Here is a 25884-nt window from a genome sequence, read left to right on the forward strand (position 1 = left end):
CTGCACCTTTGCACTAAAGCAGAATATTTTCAGCAGGTAGTACAAAATAATTATTCCAATTCTCAAATGCTCTTCAGCATATTATCAGGTGCTGAAGAGAACACTTCTTTGCAAAGTGTATCAGGCAAGCATTTCTATAAAAAAACACAAAAAAACCCACTCATGCATAAGTATCTCTCTTCCTTCGTTTATCCTTTTTAGATTTTATATATTTAGCAGCAACTGATAAGTATTATTCACTTCAGTGATACCACTTGCAGAATCACAGAATCTCTTAGATTGGAAGGTACCTCTTGACATCACTTAGTCCAAGCCCTCAACTCAAGGGTCAGCTGGAACAGTCTGGCCAGGCCCATGTCCAGTTGAGTTTTGAGTATCTCCACAGACAGAGACTCCATAACTCATCCAGGCAATCTGTTCCAGTGCTTGACCATCCCCACAATTAGAAGTTTTTTCTTTAATTTTTCATGTGCATTTCCTTTACTTATAGGAAAGGTCATCTCTGTAATGTTGCAGGACAGCTCAGCATTACTGGAAATGCTACAAAAATAAACGATCTTTTTAAACATAGCCAGAACACTTGTATTAGTGTCCTGGCATGATCATTACTACATAGCTATCCTTATATCACAACTCATTCAAGTTTTCTTCTAGTTTCATCTATTTTAAGACTTACTTCTTACAACGTGTCTGTATTATTATGAATATATGATTCTAACATTGTAGCAGTGTTTCTCACTGCTTTGAAGTCCATACAATCTCTTGTCAAGGGAAAATACAATCACTGGTGTGACAATAGAAATTTAATTTTATATTCTTTCATGCTCTCTGAACAAGTGGAAAGAGCTACAGAATATGAGAAATAATACAGACTCAGATGCAATCTTTTGAAACCCCTTTCTATCAAGTAGAAAGATAGCTGCACAGGATTAACGGTTGCATTGTTATTTAGAAGACAAGTAGGTTGAGGCATCCCACTTCTAAGCTTAAATCACATCTACAGTTTCTCAACAAAACATCTGCTGAAGTCCTGCAAGTCCTGCCTGAAGGCACAAGGCTTTACCTATGTGTTAACTGAGCATTTCTAAATCCATGATGCAAGAAAATCTTAATATATATAATTAAAATAAATCAGTATCAACAACGAAGATTGTAACCTCATAATGCACACAGATTAACCCTTTATTTTAGGCTTCACTGTATGAAGCAGGGTATTTGTTCTCTCTTCTGCCTGCAAATATCTCAGCCTGACATACAAAACTGAGGCTGATAATTAGACCTGATATAGAGATGTCAAAGTAAGTTCATAGCAAGTGTGAACCTACAACATGCTGACAACATAGAAATCAGTCTTTAATATTATAATTGCGGATTTTTGTCATGCTGGAAGAGACTTTTGGTTTTAATAGATGAGCACAAATTAAACTCCTGGATTTTAACTTCTGCTGAACTTCCAGCCTTGTTCCTCTGACTGTCAAATCTTCAGCTGATGTTTCAAGGTTATCCTTGGCTTTGACCTTTTGCCAAGATTCTTCAGATTGCTTGATTGAATGTACAACTTCAAACTCCCCTGCTCAAAAAACAGACAGAAAAATACTTTGTAGTTATGTTTGTATCCAATTATGAGATTGAATAGTTGAAGAGACCTGGTCTACTCTTTTCCTCTAAATATACTGCTGCCATAGTGCCACATTATCAAAATCTTATATTACCAGGACCATTTCTGCACATAGGAGCCCAGAACAGTCCATTAAGGCTTGCCATACTGATGGTATAACACAGTATCTTCTGCTCAATCCCCCCTTCATCCGTACATGTTCATTCTCCATTAGCATCAGATTGCTTAAGAGAGGGAGACAGCTGGAAGGTCAGTATAACAGCTCAAGTCAAGCACTACCTATCTGCTCAGCTGTTTTAAAACATCATGTTTTACAAGTTTACCCTTCTCTCCATTTTGAGAAAATGTTTGGATATGCACAATATAAAAGACTCAGAGGTAACTGTTTGCTTGACAAAGCTGTATTGCTACCATTATCTTTTGGGTCTTTTTTCAATCTTCTTTCATTTAGGAAAGCATTTAGTATGTAAATATTTGGTTTTGTTATCTAAAATATCTGTCTTTACAAAAATTACTAACTCAAAAAGAAACATCTTTGTTTAGGAAGCAGTGGGACTGGTCTTAATACCAGTCAGAGTGCATCTTGCAGTTCTCACATAATTCTCCAAAAACTATTATCTCCAACTAACTGAACTTCAGTCTTATCACAGGTTTCTTTAGGTAAGATAAGTGGAACTGTTCATTCACATTATTCACTGTAAAATATAGATAGTATTTACAGGTGTTTGGCTCCGGGCACTTAACCCTTACTTTTCAAGTCATTGAGACTTTAACTTCAGATTTTCTATGGAGAGCCAAAGCGGACAGCAGAAGTAGTCATAATAAATCTGTGATGACACACCCCACAGTATTCTGTACTAGTTTAATTTTATAAGCATCAGTCTGCAGTCCCAGAAACTACTCAATCACAGCAATAAAAGGTGCACAAATTGACAAAGATCAGTTACTAGTAGGAGAAAGTAAATTTTCAAAGTCCATTGAACATGGTAGAAAGTCTAAACAAAATTCTACATAACAGGAAATACAGCATGTTCCTGAATTATGGAATGGATTGATCGATTGAAGGTTTATAGCTCTGTGCAATGCATGACACTGTGGCTAATGTCAAAACACGACACTTTTCAAAATAATTTTTATACACTGGCTTAGCTTGAACCACCTGTTCACTCATGTGTGTGATCTCTGCACTGAATCAGCTTGGTGACCAAAGCTCAGTGGACTCCTGAGCTGTGGATGCGATATCCTGTGGTTCAGCTTGCCACCTAGTGGTTTCCTACAGATGTAGAAGGTATGGAAGAGGATGCTTGGAGCCCATGAAGATCGTTGGGTGTATTTTCCTGCATGGGAAATGGACTTTATTCATTTGAATGCCTCTCCCACATCTGGCAGATAAGAAAGCAGAATTTCACAACAACAACCATTTTAAAAAGTGCAGGCAGCAGTGTCTGAAAGGTATTGCTTCGAAGATTACTGTCTTGAACAGGAACAGCAGTAGAATAATACTACTTCTTGTGGGTGGTCTAAATAACAGGAATGACCAGATCCAGTGCTCCGTAGCACACAGTTAACACTGCTTACAGACAGCCTGTTTTTTAAAATACTCAGTTTTCAAGGGCCTTTTGTATTCACCCAAGGGAATGACTTTCAGAAATTAATGTGGGAGGCCTTAATTGTGTAATTCTAAAGGCAAAGTAACCAAGCACCAATGGATGACTGCATCCCTTCCTGTGAAGACTTCTGTCGGCTTGTCTCCTGTCATTAGTAGAGAAACTACAGTTGTAACTAGTAAAGGCTTCTTAGTTAGGTATTTGGAACAACAGCACAGAATACAAGCATTCTACATGGCTATTTTTAAATTTTGGACTGTAAAAAATGTGTACTAACACAGAAATTTAAAATCAACCACTGCAATCTTTTAAGGTTAGTTCCAAAGATTAGGAAAAGATAAAGAATCAATACCCAGAATTAGAAATACTCTTTAAATGCTGTAGCTTGGTTTGCACACCAATGAAAAAACACACCTAATTTACAAGCCTGCAACTTACTTCACAAGTGACCATGGCAAGCAGAGCTAGCAAGATCATAGCTAAGCATCTAAACTGCTTTTGAAAATGGAACTAAGTGTTTAGTGAATTGAAATGCTTAACATATCTTCCATTTGATGTGTGCTAACTTCAGTCAGAAATGAACATTCATAGATTTTTTCCCCTCAGGATAAAAGATATATATGCAGGCATGTTGTATAGGCAAACTGAAATTTCCTCAGATGGAAGTTTCATTTAAGAAATTTGTCACTAGATATTTGCTTATGGCTAACAGTGCTTCTGAAGGAACACCAACTCAAACAAGTTCCTATTCAGGAGAAGAACACAGAAATGAAGAAAATGTAGCTAGGGCATTAGTTAATATTTGTGAAACACTTCAAAGATGAAGTTTTACGTAATGCAGAAAAGAGATCATGAGTTTTTCTCTGATTGGAGCTGGAATGAAGCCCGAGCCAGAGCACTGTTTCTCTTTGTTAATATTTTACCAGATTCTTTCTCTGGCCAGCTTTTTACCCACATGGATTGCTCTTAGAACTGTCAGTGATGTCAAAGCTGTTGAAATTCTGTCTAGTGTGGAAACACTTAACTTTTGATCCATGAAGTGTGGAATTTCAGACGACAGAGCTTTGCAAGTTACAGTGAGAATTACAGTACAAGAAACTCCCCTATCTAAACTCAAGTAGTAAATAAAAAAAGTTACTTTACCCCAAAGCAGCTCACTCCTGTTCTTTGTTAGGCTACAATGTAAACCCAAATTATTAAACTGAGGACAGGGTTCTGAATACTTGTGGTGGTGGGGTGTGGGATGTGAAAATACAAAGTTTCATCTATACTAAATATGTATAAATCAAATGACTAGTGGGGACACAGCATGCCTTACACCCATATTCCCCCTGCACTGACCCATCCTCTGCTAACCCAAGGATAGCTGATTGGAGCTGATAAGGAGCATTTCACACAGTACCACACAGAACCCTTCACAGTACTGGCTTCATGTTAAATGCATTATTACAGCTGAACTTCTATAGGTGATGTTTGCTTTTTTCCCCTCTGAAAAACTGGTAAGTATCTTCAATAGCAAATAGAATAATAAACTTATCAAGATAAACAGAAGAAAATAAATTTCCATTTTCTAAATGTTTTACAAATCTTCCCCTCCTCCTGCCTGACGTTTCCTCTAAAATCAAAAAAGGCTCTGCTTTCCTTTGAGGGAGGCTTGTTGTCAGCATTCAAGGTGCATATGATGTGGCTCACCGATCAAAATCTCCACCTGCTCTCAAACTCTGGGATAGAGCATTTAAAAGTAAAGAAACACAGAGGTATATTTCTTATTTGTACAGCCTATGCATCCTATGTAGTCTTTTAATATCATCATGGCTTGTATCTGTCTATCTCTAGGAGGTTCTTTTTCTTTTAATAATGCAGAACAATAAAAACCCCTAAAGAAGGGACCTATGATCCTTCTAAACATCTTCCTTCTACTTATCTGCAGAATTAACATACAAGCTATGAAATCCATCTAATTTTTACAGTAAACTGAAAATTAGCAGGTAGAGTAAGGAGAAAGAAAATTAAAATATCTCATAGCCTTTTGACTTGCTTGGAAGCTTACACAAGGTCCGAATTTGATGGTGAAATGAATAAAGTATATTAACAGTCCACTTCAGTAATTAAGATGTAGTCATTAACTCTTCAAAACACATTTAGTCATTGCATTGTGTAATAGGTTGGAAATACAACAAATTGCAGGGCTTACTTGACATGCCAACCATTTTGAGTGCCAGTAGGCTGTTTGGTACATGTAACATGAAAAAAATGAAACTGTTTAACAGGTTCAGAAAAATAATTTTCAAGCTACAATTCGTTTCACCAGAAATTCCCACAAAACACATCTACTGATGTTACCAATTTTGACAGAATTGAACTTGGGAAAAAAAAAAGGGTTTGAATAAGCAAACTAACTTGCATGCTTTGCTGCAAATCATTTTTTGCCACTGAGCTTCCAAGTCTCTGGACGCGTCACTTGCACCTGAAAGCCCAGCTCCAAGTCACTCTGTCTCAATGACAGTGGTTTTAAACAGGAAAGATTGAATTCATTTCCATAGCTCAGGCCTGAAAAATAATACAAGCCTCTGCTAAAAATCAGGAGAAGAATTTGAAAATTTTGTATATAATGCTTCTAAGGTGATATTGTTCCAGAAAAAGAGAAAGATTTTTCTTTCATAATTTTTTTTCTGAAATACAGAATTCAGTCCAGTGGAATTAAGGACACCTTTTCCTGGAGGAGAAAGCTAAGCAGCAATATAGTGTGTTTAAAAATCGTATTCTTGCAATGCAGTATTTCTGGGCCTGCACGATTGAGTAAGAAGTTCCACTGTGGTATGCCTCATATAAATCTGGATGCAGAGATCAAATTAAACTTGGTCTTAGGAAAATATTATCCCTTATTGATTCACATTTCACTTGTTCCACGTTGGCAGTATCCTCTGTCCCTTTTGCTATTTCTAGATCCCTGAAAATCTACATTAAGTTTTGCAACAGTGGCTGGAAATTTCTAGACATTAAGAAACTGATGTCCTTGTAAGGCTGCCAGAGCTGTTGCATCACATCCAACAGCACGAAACTGCATGGCACTATCAGTAATGTTTCAAAGACATCCTTTTACTTATCCTGTCAATATAGGCCTGGCCTGAAATGCTCTTCCTATTTCAGTCCTAGCCTCACAAAAAAAGCACGAGAATCATGAATTTTAGCACTATGTCCATTCCAGTCCTACAGGTCTGTCAATGCACATTACTTTGTCCCTGCAATGCATTGCTGTTGTGAATAAATACACTTATAATCCACTCTTCATTTTGAAAGCCCTTTTAAATATTATTTTTTCTTGTGAGCTACTAAAGATGGTTCATTGCCTTCATACACTGGTTTAAAAATAGATGTAACATAGGCTGGATGGGACCTGTGGGTGAAATGTCACAGTGCTTATCACTCCCTACTCAGAATGTATCTTGACACAGCTTGTGTCCATTTGCCACTTTTCACTGTGCATCTCTAAGAGTCTGGTTCTGTCTTCTCCAAAATCCCTCACCAGAGAGTTAAAAAGCACCAATCAGACCACTCACCTACTCTTTTCTACACTGAACAACCCAGTTCTCTAAACCTATTCTTGTGTAATGTGTTCCCATGCCCCAGCCCTTTAGTGGCTCTCCACTGGACTCCAGTTTGTCATGCTTTTGTACAAGAGGGTCCAAATGTGGACACAGTGGCCTCACAAGTGTCAAATTTAGGGGAACAAATCACTTCCCTTAATCCAGTGATTGCATTCTTGTTCCTGCAGTCTGTATGTGATTAATTGCATATGAATATGAGTGTACAGTTCTCAAACAGACACATTTTTATCTGCCCCAGCTAAGTTTTAGACTATGTCAAAATAGAATTTGCATTCTACAGGAGTACTTAAAAACAGTGAAGAAGTATTTGCAATGAAGGCATTTAAACCAGACAGCTATATGGACATTCCTCTTAATTCTTACTTCTGCTGGCAACCGTGAAATTCCCTTCAAGTAACTCATTCAGATTCTGATCACAGGGCTGTAACAACAGGAGCAGTATGTAAAAGAATTAGTGAACAACAACAGAATCCACTGTAATTCCACACTTCTAGAAGAGTCAAATATTGTGACTGCTTTACAAAGCAGGCTTACCCTGGCTGGTGTTCTTTTGAGGACTGAGTAGAGAATGGCTTGATCCCGTATCTAAAATTTGACAGAAATTATGCATTCTAGATGAAGAAAACTGAACCTGTTGGACATGACTAGGACTCTGACTGAGCAGCTGAGTTTGAAAAATCTCTGTGGTGGTATCTTCCTTTGTTGCTGAGAATGTATCTGGCCCATGATTTTCAATAGAGAAATCTATCCAAACCTGTTAAAATTCAAACACAATCTTACAGACATACATACATTTCACATCAAAGAGATCAGAAAATTGGTTACATTTCATAGTGGCATCTTGGACTTGAAAAGAAAGAGGATTTCGGCAAGAGGCAAGACAAAAGAAAATTATTATTTTTAATTTTGAAAGGTTGTACAAGAAGATTAATTACAGAGAAACCCTAGTTTATTTAGTGTTAATAAATACTATTTTGTACAGGAACAATGCATAACAAAGACAATGCATTTAAAAAAGACATAGGTTTTTAAGTCTTCGAGGAGATGACTGTTGAGCAATTCAAACTGAAAAAGCCAAATGAAGGTGAATTACACTGGTCATAAAACTGCACTGTACCTCACTGGATGGTAATCCTGTTTCTTCTCCACAGCTGCTTGGAGCTTCCTCTTCCTTTAAGCTAGGGCAGGCAGTAAGAGAAGCGAACCTTGAAGGTTGCTGTTGCCTTGTGCACTGCAGCTCCTAATGTGAAATATTACATTAACACAAGTAACTCATGGTCCCTAAAACTAACATCCTTATAGCTCAGTTTGCTGTTACACTGCTAGATTTAAAATAATCAGTGATAAATAATATTAAACTAAGTTATGTTCTCTTCGGATCAACAGGGTCAAACTACCTTTATAATAAACCTAGTATCAAATCTGTTCAATATCTACATTTCCTGGTGCTGTTACTATCACCTTGCTTGTTGCTCAAGCTTATATCATCAGGGTCCTTCACTTTCATATTTTCCCGTGATTAAACTACAGAAGAAAAACTCCAAAACAATACCTAAAACCCCAACTAAAATAAAGCAGCTATGGAAAAGTAAATAGTCAGCAGCCAAAATGAAGTAATTTACCTCTCAAAGTTTCACTAACTTTCAACTTGTAGCAACTAAAGTGAGATTTGATGAAAAGCTAACTGCTTCAGTCCTGTCAAAGGAGATGCAAATAAACACTGAAGTCTTCTGTTATGTAATTAAGACTAAAGAAAAACGTAAGCCCATCACATAAAGTAATTGACAGTAAAATTCCTGTAGCTTTGACAGTAATAAATTTTCTTGGTTTTTTATAAGGATCAAGATCTTGGAATGCAGGAGCAAATGTAGCCCGGCCAGTAAGAGGATCGCCTAGAATCAAAACACCCAAACTAGAATAATAGTATTCTTTGGAAAGTCAATCTGGAGCTCAGCTTTTGTGTAGGAGCTGAAGCCTCAGCAGATATATTCTGAGTAAAGAGCGGCCTGGAATGAGAGTATGAGCTTGGATGTAAGAAGGGCTATGCTTTCTAGTATAGGCAAATTATGAACTCAAAGGTTCCAGAGGTGGAAAGATCCTCAATGACAGCCATTTCAGCCATGACCTCCAAGCAACCCATCAGCTGAAGCAGTTGAACTACTACTCCCAGCATTTAGCTCACCATCTGGAAAGTCACAGCCAAATTCTACCTCTCCAACTGCCATAGTCATACTGTATTTTAAAAATCTATTTATTCTAACAAAAGTAAGAATCATCTTTAATGATTTTTAACAGAACATGGGAGACACGAGATATGTAGAAAAATACAAACACAGTATCTTGCTCATTAAAAGTAAGGCAAGAGAAGATTGGGATGGATGGATATGACTATTCATTGGTCTTAATTTGAGAGTCAGCAAAGTTCTAAGGTGAGCTATGAAAGAAAGAATAATTAAAGAGGTGGAAAAGGAAAAAAAACGTGGTTTTGAATTTTGGTAATTTTGCCCAGATCTGGAAGTCACTTTTATGTATGTTTGGTACAACCATTTAGCCAATTTTTTTCAGACCTCAATCCCAGCAGTGCACAGATGAAACAAGCAGGTCACAAGAGGTCTCCTCAAGTGGTTTGCTGAACCTGAATTTCTTTGTAAAAATTATTTCCAGTGTTAGCATTTAATGAACAGGTCACTATTTCTGAAACAGAGAACTGAAAGTTCAAGTCAACAAAGGATGCCAATCTTGTGACTTTAGGTTAATGAGATGATCACAAGCATACAGAAAAAATTATAAATCGACAAGCACGCTGAGGCATTCCACAAAATAGCAAAGAGCCAAAAAGATGATCAGTGAATTGGAACATTGGATGTAGAAGAAGAGGTGTGGGCAGCTGGCCTTGCTGGCCTCCAGAAGAGATAGATTAATCTTTTCAACATGTATAAGCATCTGATGAGGATGTTATAAGGAGATAAAGATGACTGAGTTGGAGACATCTCAGTGCTGTACAGTGGAAGAGCAAGGGATAATGAGCAAAAAGGTAAGTACAGGACACCTCGCTTAAGTATAAGGGGGAAGAAAACCCCAAACAAATGACAGCCTTCTTTATTGTGAGGATGACCAAACCCTGGAACAACTTGCACAGAGTGGTTCCCAGAGGAAGTGTTTCCTCAGCGAAACTTGGTTAATAATTCTACTGGAGTTTTATACCTCAGAGCAACAACCTCACCCTTTCTAAAAGAACACTGTTTACTGCCTTCAAAACTACAACAATCAACTGCTCTGACTCAATCCTCACAGGAACAAATCTGCTGATCGATTAAGTAAAGTACATAGTGAAATCCTGACTATCGAAGTTACTGGGAGGTCTGCCACTAACTACTAGGGAAGCCAGGATTTTTTTCATTAGTCTCTCTGATAAAAGCTGCAATTTAACTACGAAATGTTGCATTTTAATTACAAAATATATGAGACAGGTTAACTATATATCTTGCTTTTATAGATGGAAAAGGTGCTATTACAGCTATTTGGACATGGGTGCTTTAAAATCCCACCATTGTGAGTATTTGGAAATACCCCGACTGATTAATCATTTTAAAGTTTATGTTAGAACATAATGCAAATCCTTCAAACACCTTTCCTGCTCAGTTAAAAGTAAGCCTTACGAAATTTGTAATTTAGGATTGCATTTACACTGCATAAATATATTTGTTTCTGAAATACCTTGATTGAAGATCATGTTTAAAAATATTACTTTTGAAGTCCCAAACCATTTAAACTTATGGGGAACAATCTGGCTTGTGGCCAGTCACTAATGGTGTTTGCCAGGGCTCAATTTTAGGGTCAATATTCTCCAGTCTTTGATCAATGACCTGGATGCATGAGTTGAGTGTGCACGAAGTTGGCTGATGATACTAAATGAGAAGGACTCATTGATTCCCTTCTGGCTAGAGAGACCTTACAAAGAGACCTCGATAGACTGTAATGCTTGGTAATCACCAGCTGCATGAAATTAAATGAGAGCAAAAAGGCTGGATTCTGTACCTGGGACTACAGGCATGGACTGCATACATTTGAGGGACAAGAGGCTGAAGTGCAGCCCTGAAGAAAGGGTTTTGATTGTTGGCAAGCTCAACATGAGTCAACAGTGCATTCTGCTGGCCGGGAGGACCAGCTGTGTCTCCGGAGTGTTAAGCACAGCACAGCTAACCGGCCAAAAGAAGCTAATGGCCCACTACGCTCAGCATTGATATGGCCTTACCTCAAGTACTGTGTGCATTTTTGGGCTCCACAATATGAGAAGAATGTAAAAATATTAGAAAAAAAGTCCAAAGGAGGGCAACAAAGATGGTGAAAAGGTTAGATGGCTAGATTTATGGGGAGTGGCTGGGGATATTTGGCTTGTTCAACTTAAAAAATAAGCGGCTGGCAGATGACCTCATTGCTCTCTATAACTTCCTTTCATGATGGAAGAGTAGGAAGCACTGATTTTTGTTTTTGGTGTCTGGTGATAGGATGTGAAGGAATGGCTTAAATCTGCATCAGGAAAAATTCAGACAATTCTTCCCTGAGAGGGTGGTCAAGCAGTGGAAGAATCTCCCCAGGGTGTGGTCATGGCCCCCGAGCCTTTCTGTGTTCAAAAAACATTTGGGACAATGCCTCTAACTTAAATGGCTTAACTTATAGGTTGTCCTGTGTGACATCAGGGTGCAAAGATCCTCATGGGTTCCCTCCAGCTCCAGATATGCAATGATTCTACGGAATCTTCCAAAGATAGATTTGAGCTAAACTCAGTCAGAGTAATTTAAATGCAGAATTTTAGGTTATATTAATGGAATCAGAACTGGCTTAATGGCTTATTATCATTAAATTTCAAACAGCATACAATTACCTGTGTTGTGAGTCTGTGCTGTAGATGCTTTAGAACTGATAGCTGACACTGTGTTCTTTTGACAAGTTCTCTTGGAAGAAGACTACCAGAGGCAATACAAACCGTGCAGTGTTTAGAGCTAACAGGATGCCAGACTCCTATAAAAGAGAGAATATACTGAGGAAGGCATTCTTTGTTGATATTTTGTCAACCATACTGCATTTCCAATAAGTGTTTACAGCAGATAATAAATGAACCACAGAACACAGGCCTTGTCATTGCAAATGCAGAAATAGGCCTCGTGCTTTTCTCCCTTTATTTCATTGCCAGAAAAACTGTGCATGGAACTTAGATATCTGCAGTGAAATCTTTTTACATTATATATACTTTTAATTCAAGTTTACAGTAAACTTATTCTGCTTTCTCTTCCTCTTTCCTAAAGCATTAGTTTTTATTCCAAGAGATACAATACCTCTTTTCTGCTCATAAACAAAGTCTTACAGTTCCAGTTCCCACACTGACATCTAGGCACCAGAGAGTTCTTCATCTAAGATGTTTATCAGCAAAAGTCACTACACAGACTTTTGTTCTATCTTAGCATCTCCTATCCTAACCCTAATCTTACTTGCAAGCATTAGTACCACAGTCTCATATGAGCTATGTAGACCAAGGATCACTAAGGTTCAGCACCTTTTTTTCATAATGAAGCCTAGCTTTCTCCAGCTCAGAGGATGAACTGATTCCCTGTCAATTTTATTCTAAATATATAAGCTAGCACTTTTCTTTAGAATAAATTTACCTTCCTTTAACACCATTCCAAGTTCTGCCCTGAGTCTGTTTCCCATTTCAATCAGCTGTCGCTTTTCTTGGCTCAGAATTGAAATTTTTCTTGCTGCTTCCTTGAGTTTATTTTGCATTCCTTGTAGAGTGTGTTTGACACTATATTGACAACCATTACCAGTACCTACATTGGGTAGCTGTTGTCCAAAATTGACCATGTTTTCTTCAAGAACTTTGGGTTCTGCCCCCTAAATAAAACAGATAATGCTTATAATAAATATATTGAAAATGCGGTCTGCAGGTTCAGAGATTTGTACAAATATGCATGAGAGATCAGTTGAAGAAAAAGTGTAAAATTGAAGGCTACAGTCCATTTTTTCGGGCCCATTTTCCAGATTTTTTAGCAGTATCGGGCAAATTAAACTGTGGAGCAAAACACTGTAACAGCCTGAGACATTCCCACAGATATTGTCAACTGTAAGTGTAAAATAATACACATAGGATAAACACTGTATAACTGTTAACTAAAAAGCACTTAATTTTAAGATAAGTGGAAAAAAGCTCTTCACACCAAATAGCAATCTGCTACAAATCCTTCTTTGTTTAATCCTTGTGTACATTGTTTTATCATTTGTACACACAAACAAAAGAGGTAGATATAACTTAAAACATTTACTGAAAAGTAAAGATTCTACAATGTTATGTCTCTGGCAATCTGAGTCCACCTGTACATACACATACTGGTAAGGTATATACCCAAAAGATCGCATCCTTGTTTTTCAAGGTCTCTCTGTCTTCTTTCAGCCCCCGCAGAGGAGACTTTTTGATAGCCATTTAAATAGTCATCATTCACTGAACAGTCATCTCTCCATAAAGATTTTACATTTCACACATTGCCATAAGGATCTGAAAGTATCACATGCACTAAAATTGTTTTACAATTACTCATTGGTATGTTTACCCTTTTACATATAAACTAGCAAACTGTGCAATCTCAATCAATTTTCAACTAAATCACCCTAAACACTATGATTCAAGAAGTACACATTGAAAGCTATTATCCATACCGAGAAAAAATCAAACCATTGTTGCCTTATTGTGCCATGCAACTCCCATGCTCTTATTTCTTTGGATAGTTTTACCATTAAAAGGAAGGCTCTTGAGAACTTACTGAGAAAGCATGCCGGCCTACAAAGAGTACGGGGGAGAAAGGTAGAGAAATTAGTACAGGACTAGAGTCTAAAAATTCTAAGACACCAAAGTGAAAGGAAAAATAAACTGCACTTTGACACATATCTAGCAGTTTGTATAAAAGCAAGTAACACAAGTAGCTGGGAGCATGTGTTGATCTGTTGGAAGGTAAGAGGGCTCTGCAAGAGACCAGGAATGATTGGAAGGATGAGCAGAATCCAATAAAATGATGTTTAATAAATCCAAGTGCTGAGTCCTGCATTTGGCCACAATAACCCCCTGCAGCGTTCTAGGCTGGGGACGGTGTGGCTGGACAGTGCCCAGGCAGAAAGGGACCCTGGGGGTACTGGCTGGCAGCAAACTGAACATGAGCCAGCAGAGTGCCCTGGTGGCCAAGAAGGCCAATGGCATCCTGGCCTGGATCAGGAATGGCGCGGCCAGCAGGAGCAGGGAGGTCATCCTTCCCCTGCACTCAGCACTGGTGAGGCTGCACCTCGAGTGCTGTGTCCAGTTCTGGCCCCTCAGTTTGGGAAGGACCTTGGGACGCTCGAGAGCATCCAGAGGAGGCAACGAGGCTGGAGAGGGACTGGGAACACAAACTCAGTGAGGAACCACTGAGGGAGCTGGGGGTGCTCAGCCTGGAGAAAAGGAGACTCAGAGGTGTCCTTAGTCTCTTAGAGCACCCTGAAAGGAGGCTGTAGTCAGGTGGGGTTGGTCTCTTTCACCAGGCAGCAACTGGCAGAGAGCACACAGCCTTAAACTGCACCGAGGAAAATATAGGATGGATATTAGGAAAAAGTTCTTTACAGAAAGGGTGATAAAGTTCGGGAATGGGGAGGTGGTAGAGTCACCATCCCTGGATGTGTTTAAAAAAAGCCTGGATGTGGCACTGGGTGCCAGGGTTGAGTTGAGCTGTTGGGGCTGGGTTGGACTCGATGATCTTGAAGGTCTCTTCCAACCCAGTGATTCTGTGTGATTGTGTGTGTGTGATTGTGAAATTATTACAGTCTACCTTTGTTGGTGAAATTGGCATACTAAAGCTTAACATAAAGCCAGGTGAAGGCAATGACCAGTCATGGGACCACTGGCTGTCACGCTGTGGATCACTTTCACTGGATCAAAAGACAAAAGCACATCACCTGGCTGGGGCAAGGAATGCCATTTGCTTAAACTTATTTTCCCTGAACTTTTCTGAAAAATATTCCACAGCATTGCACAGAACATTTTTTTTTTTTCAGACTGTAAGCTGTAGAATTAGGAGTGGAACTCAGAAATCTTTTAACCTTTAGACCCAGAGCAATATTCTGCAGTACAAAACAGAGAAAACAATGAAAAGATGGATACTAAAAAAGAGTGGGAAGAAGAACTCTCCTCGGAGCTGATACAAAAGACAAATAGAAAAATATATGTACAAGCAAAAGTTTACATGCTATTTTTACTAGTTTCCACAATAAACTTTTCTCTTCTTCTTTAGTGCTGAAGCCTATAATTTCCAGATTGTAATCACAGAAACTCTGTTATTTTAAATGGAAAAAAGAAAACTATCACTATATGGCTTTGCTTACTGACTTCACCTGCACCCCTATGTTTAGTTACTATTATTGCTCGACAGATTCCGAGCTCCCTGAGGTAGAAATATTTTTGCCTGTAATTCTTCATGGCCCTAAGTACATCCTTAGTATGCAATTAAAAAATAAATGTAAGAAGCACAGAGAAAGAGTAGAAAAGTGCTAATGATAAGCAATTGAAAAATCCCGTAAGAAAGTAAAATTAAGTATTGCCCATTGTTTTTAAGATATTTTCAGGACTGCTTTCAGCTCAGTCTATGTCTAAGAAGGCTTGTTATGTACTGAAAAAAACTAAAAATAAAGCAGACCGAAAAAATAGGCAAGAAACAATAGTCCAACTTCAGTGAAGACAGCATCAACTACAATTCCAGCATTTTATTCACTTGAAGTTTTGGCCTGCATATCCCCTATTTGCTACATGTCTGAACATATAAAGCATAAGTAATTCAGCATTAAAATACGGATTTGCAATGGAAAACCTGAAGCAGTAACACACACTAGTTTAAGCATTTGCAAGTAGGAAAAAAAAAAACATCAAGACCAGCTTGCAAGATCAGAAGTGACTTGTGCAAGGGTTGACTGGTCAAAATTTATTGCCTGGAAAGAATAAGAGTAAGTTTGGCTAAAACAATCTTTGCTGGCTTTCATCTGACCAATCACATAAGCACATATTACTTCCATTTATAATACTTACTCAAACAATAATAATACACTAGGTATTTAATTACACACATGCACATACATACAGATATTTTTAGGTGGTTTAAATCTCAACATACCTCTTCCATGTCTGGGTTTACTAAACAATCCAACTTAGCTGAACTGACTTTGATGTTGCTCAGTGTGGTTCCAGTTGAAATTTTGTTTGTGTTTAATGAACCTAAAAGAGGAGGATAATAGGAATTATATGTATTTATAGAGAGTTTAGGCTTTCATAGCAAGAGCTGCTTCAGAACACTGTCTTATGCATATAAATGTCTAGTTTGTCTAGTTACAGAATCATAAAACAATAGATTTAGGTTGGAAAAGACCTTTAAAATCATCAAGTGAAACCAGTGACCTAACACTGCCAAGTCCTTCACTAAACCACGTCTTCAAATGTTCACACACACATACCTTTTAAACACCTCCAGGGATGGTAACTCAACCATTTCCCCGGGCAGCCTGTGCCAGTGCTTGAATAAGCCTTTTCAAAAATAAAATTTTAATACTTAAGTATTTAATATTTCATAAATTTTAATATTTAATTAAAAATATCCAATCTAAACTTCCTCCGGCATAACTTGAGGTTATTTCTGTTGTCCTATTGCTTATTACTAGGAAACAGAGACGGATCCCCACCTCACAACAACTCCCTTTCAGGTAGTTGTAGATAGTAGTAAGTTCCCCCTGAACCTCCTTTTGTACACCACTTCAGTAGACAGACTGTAAATGGACTGTAAACCACCATGGCAGGGGGGTTTGGACTAGGAGATCTTTAAAGATCCCTTCCAATCCAAGCCATTCTGTGATTCTACATACTGGCTTCGCTATCAGGAATTCTGTAATATACATATAATTGCTTTACTTTTGCAAAATCAAGACATGATTGCTTTTCTAGTGGTAATTTTGTAGTGACTTATAGCGTGTGAGTGTGTGTGCGTGTGTGTGTTTCTTTTCACTAATAATTGTTTTGTAAACAGAATCTCAGACCACTGTGTTCTTGTGTATGGTGCAATCAAATAACAATTTTTACACACTCATGGACTGGGGAGCCTTCATAGGTTATGAGTGCAACTCCTAAACTTCCTTAACTGAATTTAAAGTTCTTTGTCAAGAGTTTCACCTTGCTCTGCAAACTGTCTGTCTTCTGTTTGAGGAAGAGAAGACAACATCTGCTCATCAAGACTCTCCATTTCTTTCCTCATTTGTGCAATAGCAGCCCGAAGGCTGGCATTCTGTTCCTGCAGCTTTTTTATTTCCAAAGCAGGGATATATTTATACAGAGAACTTTCCTCATCATACGGAAATATCTGGAAAATAAAAGTACAAGACAAAAAGAACCCTTCATTAATAAGTGACACATATTCTCTCCACACCACCACCACACACACAGATCCTAATACTTTCAACCCATGAACATATGTGGGAGAAAAGTACCATAGAAGGAGAATAAATGTGTTTTTTTATTGAAGATTTGCCTGGGAAAGAAGTGCTGTACTGAGAACATCATAGGAGGAGGTACACATGGAGAGGACCATGGCACCAGAGCTGTTTTATAACTGGTGTTCTGCAGGTGTGCTTTATCTGTCTTCCATGCGCAGGTAAACCTTCCCCTTAAGGAACTTATGGGCTCAATAGCAGTCCCCTTTCTGACTTGTCAAATTCTTGAAAGTGTCATTGGAGATCATCTGTTGACAATAACATTGTTCTGGTTTAAAACAGAGATATTTCCCAAGGAAGAGGGGAATGTCCCTGGAATGGAAAGATCTCCTTCCTCCAAATTATTATGAATTTGAAATTACGGGGCTTCCAGGCAAAGATGTAGAAAAAAGAATAACAGTTCTTTACTAGAATATATATATATATATATATATATATATATATATATATATATATATATAAAACAACACAAAACGATCAACAGCAGCAAGGATAAGAAGAAAATCCACTAACAGCCTTTGCCCGCCCATCAAGCATTTCCCCATTGGTGTAGTTACGACGACAACCGACAAGGGGCGCTGTAGGCTGCGGTGACTCTGCCGCGGCGTCAGCTGCAAGATCGGGACCTCCCCGCTGATGATGGCAGCTCGGGTGAGAGCGAGGGAAGAAGGATTGACTCCCCCAGACACCCACGCCAGCAGTGATCGGTCTTCGGCGTCGCTGACGGCAGCCGGTATACGCTGGGAAGGGAGACCGGGCTTTATGATGTCCCACTACGGAACAGAGAAGAGGTGCGGCGGACGTGCTGCTCCAGCTTCAGGGGCCCTCCAAGCGGCGGTTCCGGGAGGAGGGCGGAGGGAATGGCTTCCCCAGGCACCCGCGGGGACTGTGCTGGTCTCTGTTGGCGCTGGCAGCCCGCGAAGTCTCAGTCAATGTAGCCGCCCTTTCTCTCTTGCAAGCAACAGACTCAGAAGCCGGCGGCAGGCGGAGCTCCGCGGCAATGTTGAAAGACCGCTGCGCAGGACAGGTCCCAGACGAAGAAAATCCACACGACCGTCTCTGCTCCCAACAGGGCAAGGACTACCCACCCCCAGCTAAGAAACTGCCAGAATATGTCTGCACCCTCCTCCCGCTTCTCCCACTCCCCCGGAACCATTACAATGGTATGCCAAGGCCACGTCTTTTGTCTCTGGATCGCTGTCCATTCACCATCTCCCTGACAACAAATGGGAAGAAAATTCCCGGGGAAAAAACAAAAACCAAACAAACAAAACCAAAACTGCTTTTTCTTAGCAAGCTCTGGTAACATGCTCTGAACTGGTCACTGCTGAGCACCTGTAGCCACCCAGTAGAGTGCACTGCAGCATACACTTTGCTTTCACTCTTACCAAAGGCAGTTTTCTACTATTAATGCATTATCCTTCAGCATGACTTCAAACCAGCATTACATTTACAACTTTGAATGGCTTTTTAAAATATAAGCAATTTAAGAGGCAGAAATGAAAGAAAAACTTGCTAGTGATACTCAAATACAAAACATTAAAATATTTTAAACGGCTGGCATATTAGTATTTTGAAACATTGCCTTAAAGTTTTAACTTTTAAATTTTAAAATCTACCCTGAACTGCACAGAACCTCAGGAATGAGGTTCCAGAAATTCATTCTTCCCATTTGATTGCCACGGTGGTACAGTATGTTGTCACATTTTGGAGCAGCTGTCTATATTCAGCTTCCTCCTTTTGCTAGTGAGTAATGAATGAGAGTCATAATTAATCCCGTGGCACCCAATCTATGTTTTCCAGGACAGATATGCCTATATTTTGAATGAAACATATGAAACAGATGAACTGCCTACAGTAAGTTCAGTGGAAACAAGGCCCATAATATTGTTATCTTAAAATGAATTCGTCCATGTCTACACTAAGTGTTGTCTAACCTGTTTCTCCCCTTCAGGTGAAATACTGTGATTAAACGATGCTTGTATTGTCAGTTCTCTCTCAACAGTAAAAGCAGAAAGAACACTCTTCACTTCATGCAACCTGTAGTCTGTTTTCTGTAGATCACCTTGAACCTGGGACAGAAGGAATGGAGGGGAGGCAGAGGATGTCAGTAGCTCAAGGACAAAGGGATAAAAAAAAAGGAAAGGTAAGGACTGGAAAGGGAAAGGGAAAGGAAAAGGGAAGTTAAAAGAAAAAGAAGGAAATCAAGGATACTTTAAAACATAGTGCAGGGACTTAAGCACATTCCTTTTGTCTCTGTCAAAACTGCACCAACAGACAAATAATTTAGCATAACTGTCTTATCTTCTTCATGTAAAATGGAAAATTATGATTTATCTCTCTCATGTGTTCACTTGCTACAGCTATTGATGCCTATGAAAAATTCTGGAAAGACAATGATAAAATAAAACACTAGAGTAAATGCCAGCATTATGAACTTCAGAAACAAGTGTTTCCTCTGTACCTGTGACTTCAGCGCAACTGGGCATTGAGAATTGTTAGACCATTGTCTAATAGTCTCTAAACAATAAACATGTATTTAATTTTTCAGAAGCTGAAGTTTTTACACTGCACAAGATAGGTGGTTTTTTCCACACAAAAATACCCAAGAGCTTTTCAGAACTAATATTGATCCCTTGATAGAATTCAAGTGGTACTGTGATCTGAAATTCTTTCTGCCCTCGGGCTGCTCTAAGAGACATCTTTCTTCTTTTGCTACAATGGCAAAGGAAAAACATCTCTCAAGCTAACTTGCTTACATGGAAAGGGAGAAAAGGCCACTATTAGAGATTGTTCATGAAAATTAATCTGATTTCTGTTCATGAAAATTAATCTGATTTCTGATACATGCAATGAATTGCTGTACACAATACAGAAATACTGTATTGTAAATTTTACAGGTTTTTGAAAGACAGGTAAACTCATATTTCCCTGAGAAACACCATGGTGACAAACTCCATAGCTCTCTATGCAGTAGATGATTCTTAAACAGTGTTAATTTGAAATTCTCACCTCCTCTCTTGATGAAGATAGGCTGTGTGTTGGATCCTCTGATTTCTGATACCAATTACATTCAGCATTCTCACAGAGCTGCTGCCAGTTAAGTTCTGCTTGCATTTTACTCTGTTTCAGAATCCACTCTAGCTCAGCTGCCGGAGACAGTTGTTGTTTAGACCTATGATACACAGAGCAAGCTGTTGATTTCAGCAGAATAAAAACTAAGGGTGTTTTGTGGGTATATTTTGTTTGTTTGTCATTCTTGGGGGGGAATCACCTGTTGTTAGAAGACTTTACATTTCAAACTCAAGTACAGTACTACAGAATGTGCATTTACTGTGAAATTCTCCTGAAGTAACATTGCAAGTTACTCCAAAACATGAAAATTAAAGACAACAGTAAAGATACCACAGTAAAGATATGAACAAATGTGAAATTCTTGCCTCAAAACACCTATGTTTTATAAGTGTATGAAAAACTGTTCATAAAGAGACCATGGATTTTCCAGAAAACTAAATGGTTGCAGTGAGCTGCCATCCAGTGGCTAAACTGATAAAGTATTTTTAAAAGTGTTTGAGAGAAACTACTTAGATGAATTAAATTGATAAAATACAACTGAAAACAAAAGAATGAGATAACAAGGCTTTTTGTCTAATTGATACAAAGTCATGTTAGATTAGGGGGAATAACTGCAGGAGATCCAGTGGCAAGGACGGAAGATGTGCTTCTTTAGTTGTAAGCATAAACAACTGAGATAATTTTTTTCTTCTCCAGTGTGGTAAGAGAAGTCATGTGTATTAGATGATGTAGCCTTACGCTGGTGGACAGCAGCTAACCACCTTTAACATTACAGCTCAACCACAGAAAACACCCTAACTTCCAAGCCAGTTATCAAATATTCTTCTGGTTCTCACACTTCTTCAGGTAGGTTCATAAATTGTCTTTAGGAAGCCCATGAGAAAGAGAGTCCTGGATGAAGATTCATTATTTAAGCAGGACTACTGTACTGAGGGCAGCGAGACTTGGATTGGCAGGTGTTGGGTGGAAGACATAATTGCTTAACAATACCGCTTCCATTTATATTATATATTGGTTTGGTTGACAGGACAAAAATTAAGTGTTCTAGGTCTAATGACTAAACACATTCATATATAAATTAGTAAAAGGAATTCCAATATCAAATGCATTTTTATACAGAGACAAAGAAGGAAAGTTTTGTTTTTCTTTAAAGTTTGTTATATAGAAAGAGATGGTATAATGCCTCCCTAGGGTATCACAGTTGAAGATAAAATTTCACCGTTAGTAAGATGATTCTTTTGTGGTGAAATATAGGAATATAAGAAGGAGAAGCCGGGGGAAGCACCTTGTAATTAGGAGTATGATAAACAGTGTACATTTATTCATCTTGCCTAAGACTACCTCTGCTTTCTAGATGCTGACCTTTCCTGTAGTTTCAAGGTTAACGAATTTAGCAGCGTGCTTACTACATAAAATAATCTTACACACTCTCACATTACTAAACATATTCTAAGCAATTCCTTACAAGGGGTAGCTGTCAAACAAGCAAAGTAACAGCTATTACACAAGCAAGGCATAATTTTCTAAACTGTAATTACAAGTGTAATCAATTTTTAGAGAGATAAAACAATAGACCAAAAAAAAGCTTATACAACTATAGCAATGTTAAACCAGAACATGCTAATAATAAAAAAAAAACCTGAAAAATGATTTCTAGATGGCACTGCAGCAACACAAAATTGCTTTTCCAACATTCTTACACCAATTTCTGTCATCAGTGTCTTCCAGTTCTTGAATCTTTTGCTCCATGTGAAGTTTCAGGTTCACATAATCCTCAAGCAGATGACCTATATGACTATTCTTAGAGCTAACAAAAATAAATTTACATTAAAAAGCATGAGGGATCCACGTATAAATTTTTTTTAACAATAACATGTATCTATTAATAGAGGATGCTGTAATTTCCTAAAGAAACAGGCACCATAACATCTTTCCTCGTGAGTTAGTGGAAACCAATTATAACAATATGTTATTTCCCAAACAATCCTTCCAAAGGTTAGTTGCATACAGAATATAGAGGATCTGCTGAAAAGTAGTGCAAGATCTCCACTCAAGTATAACTGAATTCCTCCTCCACCCAAAATTTTCTGTTAAGAAAAAATTTGCAGAACAATGGCTGACAAGCAGAAATCTGATCTTTTAGATACATTTGAAAATAGAAGCAGCTCTGTATCTTTTCCCCTCCTCTCCCAATATTCTTAATTGCTATCAACAAAAAAGTTTCTCTGCGATCCAGTGGAAAAATACCAGTAACGTCAGGATCAAATCTGAGGAGCTGATACTGCTATCAAGACCAGTGAGTTCTCTAATGATACACTGAACCTTTAAAGCTCTGCATTAATCCCTTAAAGACTTAACAGGTTTGCAGCAGCCTGTCACACAGCCAAACAAACCTGTAGTACTATCGTGCTGTTTTGCAACCTTCTATTTACTTTCAACTCTATATTACAGGGTTTTTGTGTAGCTGAATGACCGTTGCAATAGATTAGATAAGACTGATCATATAATACCTACAGAGTCAAAACTCTGAACTAAAACTGGAGAGTAACAAACAGCTAAATGCATATTCACTTTCACATTCTGCTAGATTTTGCTAAAATAAATTTACACTTCACCCGAAGTACTCTGAATCCCATAGCCAGCACTCATGTATACAAACCAAGTCTATCAGAAGTGCTGTCTCAGTGTAGTCTAGACATACATTTTTGCACCTCCCTTGTTCATCCCCAAACCCTTAAGGGCAAGGCAGATCAGAAGAACGACTGCTGTACTGTGATCAGTATCCAGCTCAGCCTGGCAAAGAGGCAATTGCTGGATTTAAGAGACTCAAATTTGTCATTCCAATCCCAAAGGATATGCTCCATGTAAAACTCCTAAACTGACTTTAAATGAATTTGCATATGCACCATATTAACATCAATCATTTAGTAATCTTTGATGAATTCCAGAATCTTGACCAGATCACCAACAGTAAATAAAAAAAATATTTAAAACTTAGCCAGCCATCTCTACATTATAAATGTAGTTGGATCCAGCACAGTTTACAGCATTTTATAACAATTACCATTTTAAGCAGAGAATAACCCCAAAGAGACTGTTATTTCTGAAGACAGTAATTACATTAAACAAGAATTATGTGCAGGCAGAACAAAAATAAGTGTTTATTCCCTCCACTCTGCAAGCTGCACACATATTTACCTTTTCTTCGAGATATGTATGACGAATCAAGGAACAATTCAGCCCTCTCTTTCATTAACAATATTAGCTGCTGTGTCCCATTTGTCTGCTTTTAGTTAAAAAGAAAATAATCAACAGAGAGAGCCTGTGCTTTTACATGCAAAACTCTTTACTTGCTTCACATCCACCTCTTCCTGTTGTTTATTCTCCATATTTGCCTCTTATCTGATTATAAATTCTGTAGATGAAAAAACCCATCATTTTTAAGCAGTATGGATGCTTTAAAAAATTGTTATTTCTGTTCAGCTCTCTCCAGAGATTTGGGGAAATATAGCTTCTCTCACTGTACAGTATTACTCTGTGTCACTGCTTGCAGATAATCCCTTCTGAATAAGCACAGGGATGCAGAAAACAAATCAGACAAGCATGCCTTTCAAATAGTGTCTCTTGAATCTCTTTAAATGAGAGATTTTTCAGATCAGAAAATGCTACGCAATATCTCTATGCTAAAGGATGTCATAATTTAAATAACATTTTTCTTCACAAACAATCTAGACAACTCCAGGTCTCTGGGATCAAAAAATGAGTCACTGATCGTTGGATGTGAGAAGTATAAAAAAATTCGAGTTTGGTCTTCCCAGGTATACTGAGGAACAAACAGTGCTAAAGGACACAATGATCTGATGGTCTTTCAACTCTGCTGGCCAAGATTTCACATTTATCCCTAAGTTAACTAAAACAGTGTTTTCTCTTCGTATTCTGATTCTTGTTGGCAATGTTCAAATCCCACGACCGTGCTAGTGTTAGTGTAAGTAACATCTTCATTTGGGTAAGAAGTAGATGACTTTTTAAAAAGTCACAATTATGGATATTCATGAACAGTACTGCCTTCCTGCCTATAACATGCAACACTGAAAGATCTGCTGTTTCAGTATCACATTTTCAGCAACAGTTGCTCCAAATGGATCAGGTAGCTACCACAGTTAAAAAGATTAACTAAATTTGAAGTGCACAGTGGGAGGAAAAGACAATGGAGTGTCGGCAAACACAACACTGCCAAGGGAACTGGCTGCCAGGAAGCAGAGCCCACAAGGAAGGATTCCATGGACAGCTCTGAGGCAGAAGAGCAGATGGCAGGCAGACTGTCGAAGATAAACCCGTTAGATGTAGGCAGTAGAGAGGAGCACAAGATAGTGCTTTGGACTCAGGGACAGCACAAGAGAGGGCACTTTGCAGCAAGAGTACAGAAAAGAAAGAGGGTCCCCAGAGAAAGAAGAGGGCGCGAGATGCGCAGGCGACGCATCGGGAGCTCCGAAGGACAACCTGCGGCACAACGGGATGCCGTGCGACCGCACTGCCTTCCGATGGAAAAGCCCAGCGGCGACCGGCCCCCTGACGGCACGAACCTCCGCATGGCTCCGCTCCCGGCCGCAGGCCGCTCGGGCCGCGGCGGGCGGGGCCCCGCGGGGGCGGGCCCGTCTCCATGGCGCCGCCGCTGAGGGGCCGCTGCTGCCGCCGCCGCTCCGGCCCTCGCTCACGGAGGCAGTGCCAGCCCCCGTGAGCCTCCCCTCCTGTTTCTCGGTTCCTCGTATTGCATTCACTTCCAGGAACCGGCAGCGTGTTCTCCCCTCCTCGCATTCTCCCCGTTCCGTCCTCACTACTCTCACGCAGCAGCCTCTTCTCTGCTTCGTGTGAGCGCGGGCACGCTCCTTTGCAGCCCCCGTCTCGTTTAGTAAGACCCCCTTCTCCCAAAAGACAGCTAGTACTTGTTCCATACTCTCAGATCTCACTCTCTCGTTCACTTGTCTTCCTATACATTTTGTTTATCCAACCGTTTATTATTAATCAGTTTCTCCCTAGCGCAGATCAGGAAGGAGACTCTTTGCCCCTTATGAGTACAGCCATTAACAGATATGAACAAACTTCCCGTCCTCTCTGAACTCCCACTGCATCATGTGAAAAACTTCAAAAAGCTTGGCACTTAATTATTAAAAACTATATCCATCAACTAAACTGCTTTACACTGTCTAGGTGAGACAGAGGAAGATGTAACGTGCAGCAGGCCTAAAGCATGATTTTCCCTTAGTCACACTAGATGACTTGCTTGTCTGGAAGTCATGAGGCAAACTTCCTGTAATGTTGTGTCAGTCTTCTGTTTTTCTAGATCATATAAACTTCCAGAAACTCGAATGCTGCACCCAAATGATATATGAAGTACACTAATTTCGAGAAGATAGAGCATTATCAGTAGTTC

General features: G+C 38.9%; 1 protein-coding gene across 1 annotated transcript; it reads right to left on the bottom strand.

Annotated features, from left to right (window-relative positions):
* Positions 1 to 790: 790 nt before the first annotated feature.
* Positions 791 to 25405, bottom strand: CCDC57 (coiled-coil domain containing 57). The gene is made up of 10 exons (XM_059485639.1): positions 24954 to 25405; positions 20391 to 20553; positions 19316 to 19450; positions 17062 to 17248; positions 16016 to 16116; positions 12497 to 12725; positions 11719 to 11855; positions 7951 to 8073; positions 7368 to 7587; positions 791 to 1570 (listed from the first exon to the last, which is right to left on the bottom strand). The coding sequence occupies exons 1-10, from the start codon at positions 25403 to 25405 to the stop codon at positions 1347 to 1349; spliced, it is 1971 nt and encodes a 656-aa protein (XP_059341622.1). The 3' UTR covers positions 791 to 1346.
* Between the last annotated feature and the right edge of the window lie 479 nt (positions 25406 to 25884).

Source organism: Ammospiza nelsoni, chromosome 19 (genome assembly GCF_027579445.1).
Source record: "Ammospiza nelsoni isolate bAmmNel1 chromosome 19, bAmmNel1.pri, whole genome shotgun sequence".
Classification (NCBI taxonomy): domain Eukaryota; kingdom Metazoa; phylum Chordata; class Aves; order Passeriformes; family Passerellidae; genus Ammospiza; species Ammospiza nelsoni.

Excerpts from the sequence above, each read along its gene's own strand:
- CCDC57 (XM_059485639.1), bottom strand. The coding sequence starts at position 25,405 with ATGGAACAAGTACTAGCTGTCTTTTGGGAGAAGGGGGTCTTACTAAAC. Across the intron at positions 16,117-17,061 it reads CAGACAGTTTGCAGAGCAAG|GTTCATTAAACACAAACAAA; the intron begins GTGAAACTCTTG and ends CTCCTCTTTTAG. Across the intron at positions 12,726-16,015 it reads TAAACCCAGACATGGAAGAG|GGGGCAGAACCCAAAGTTCT; the intron begins GTATGTTGAGAT and ends TGTTTTATTTAG.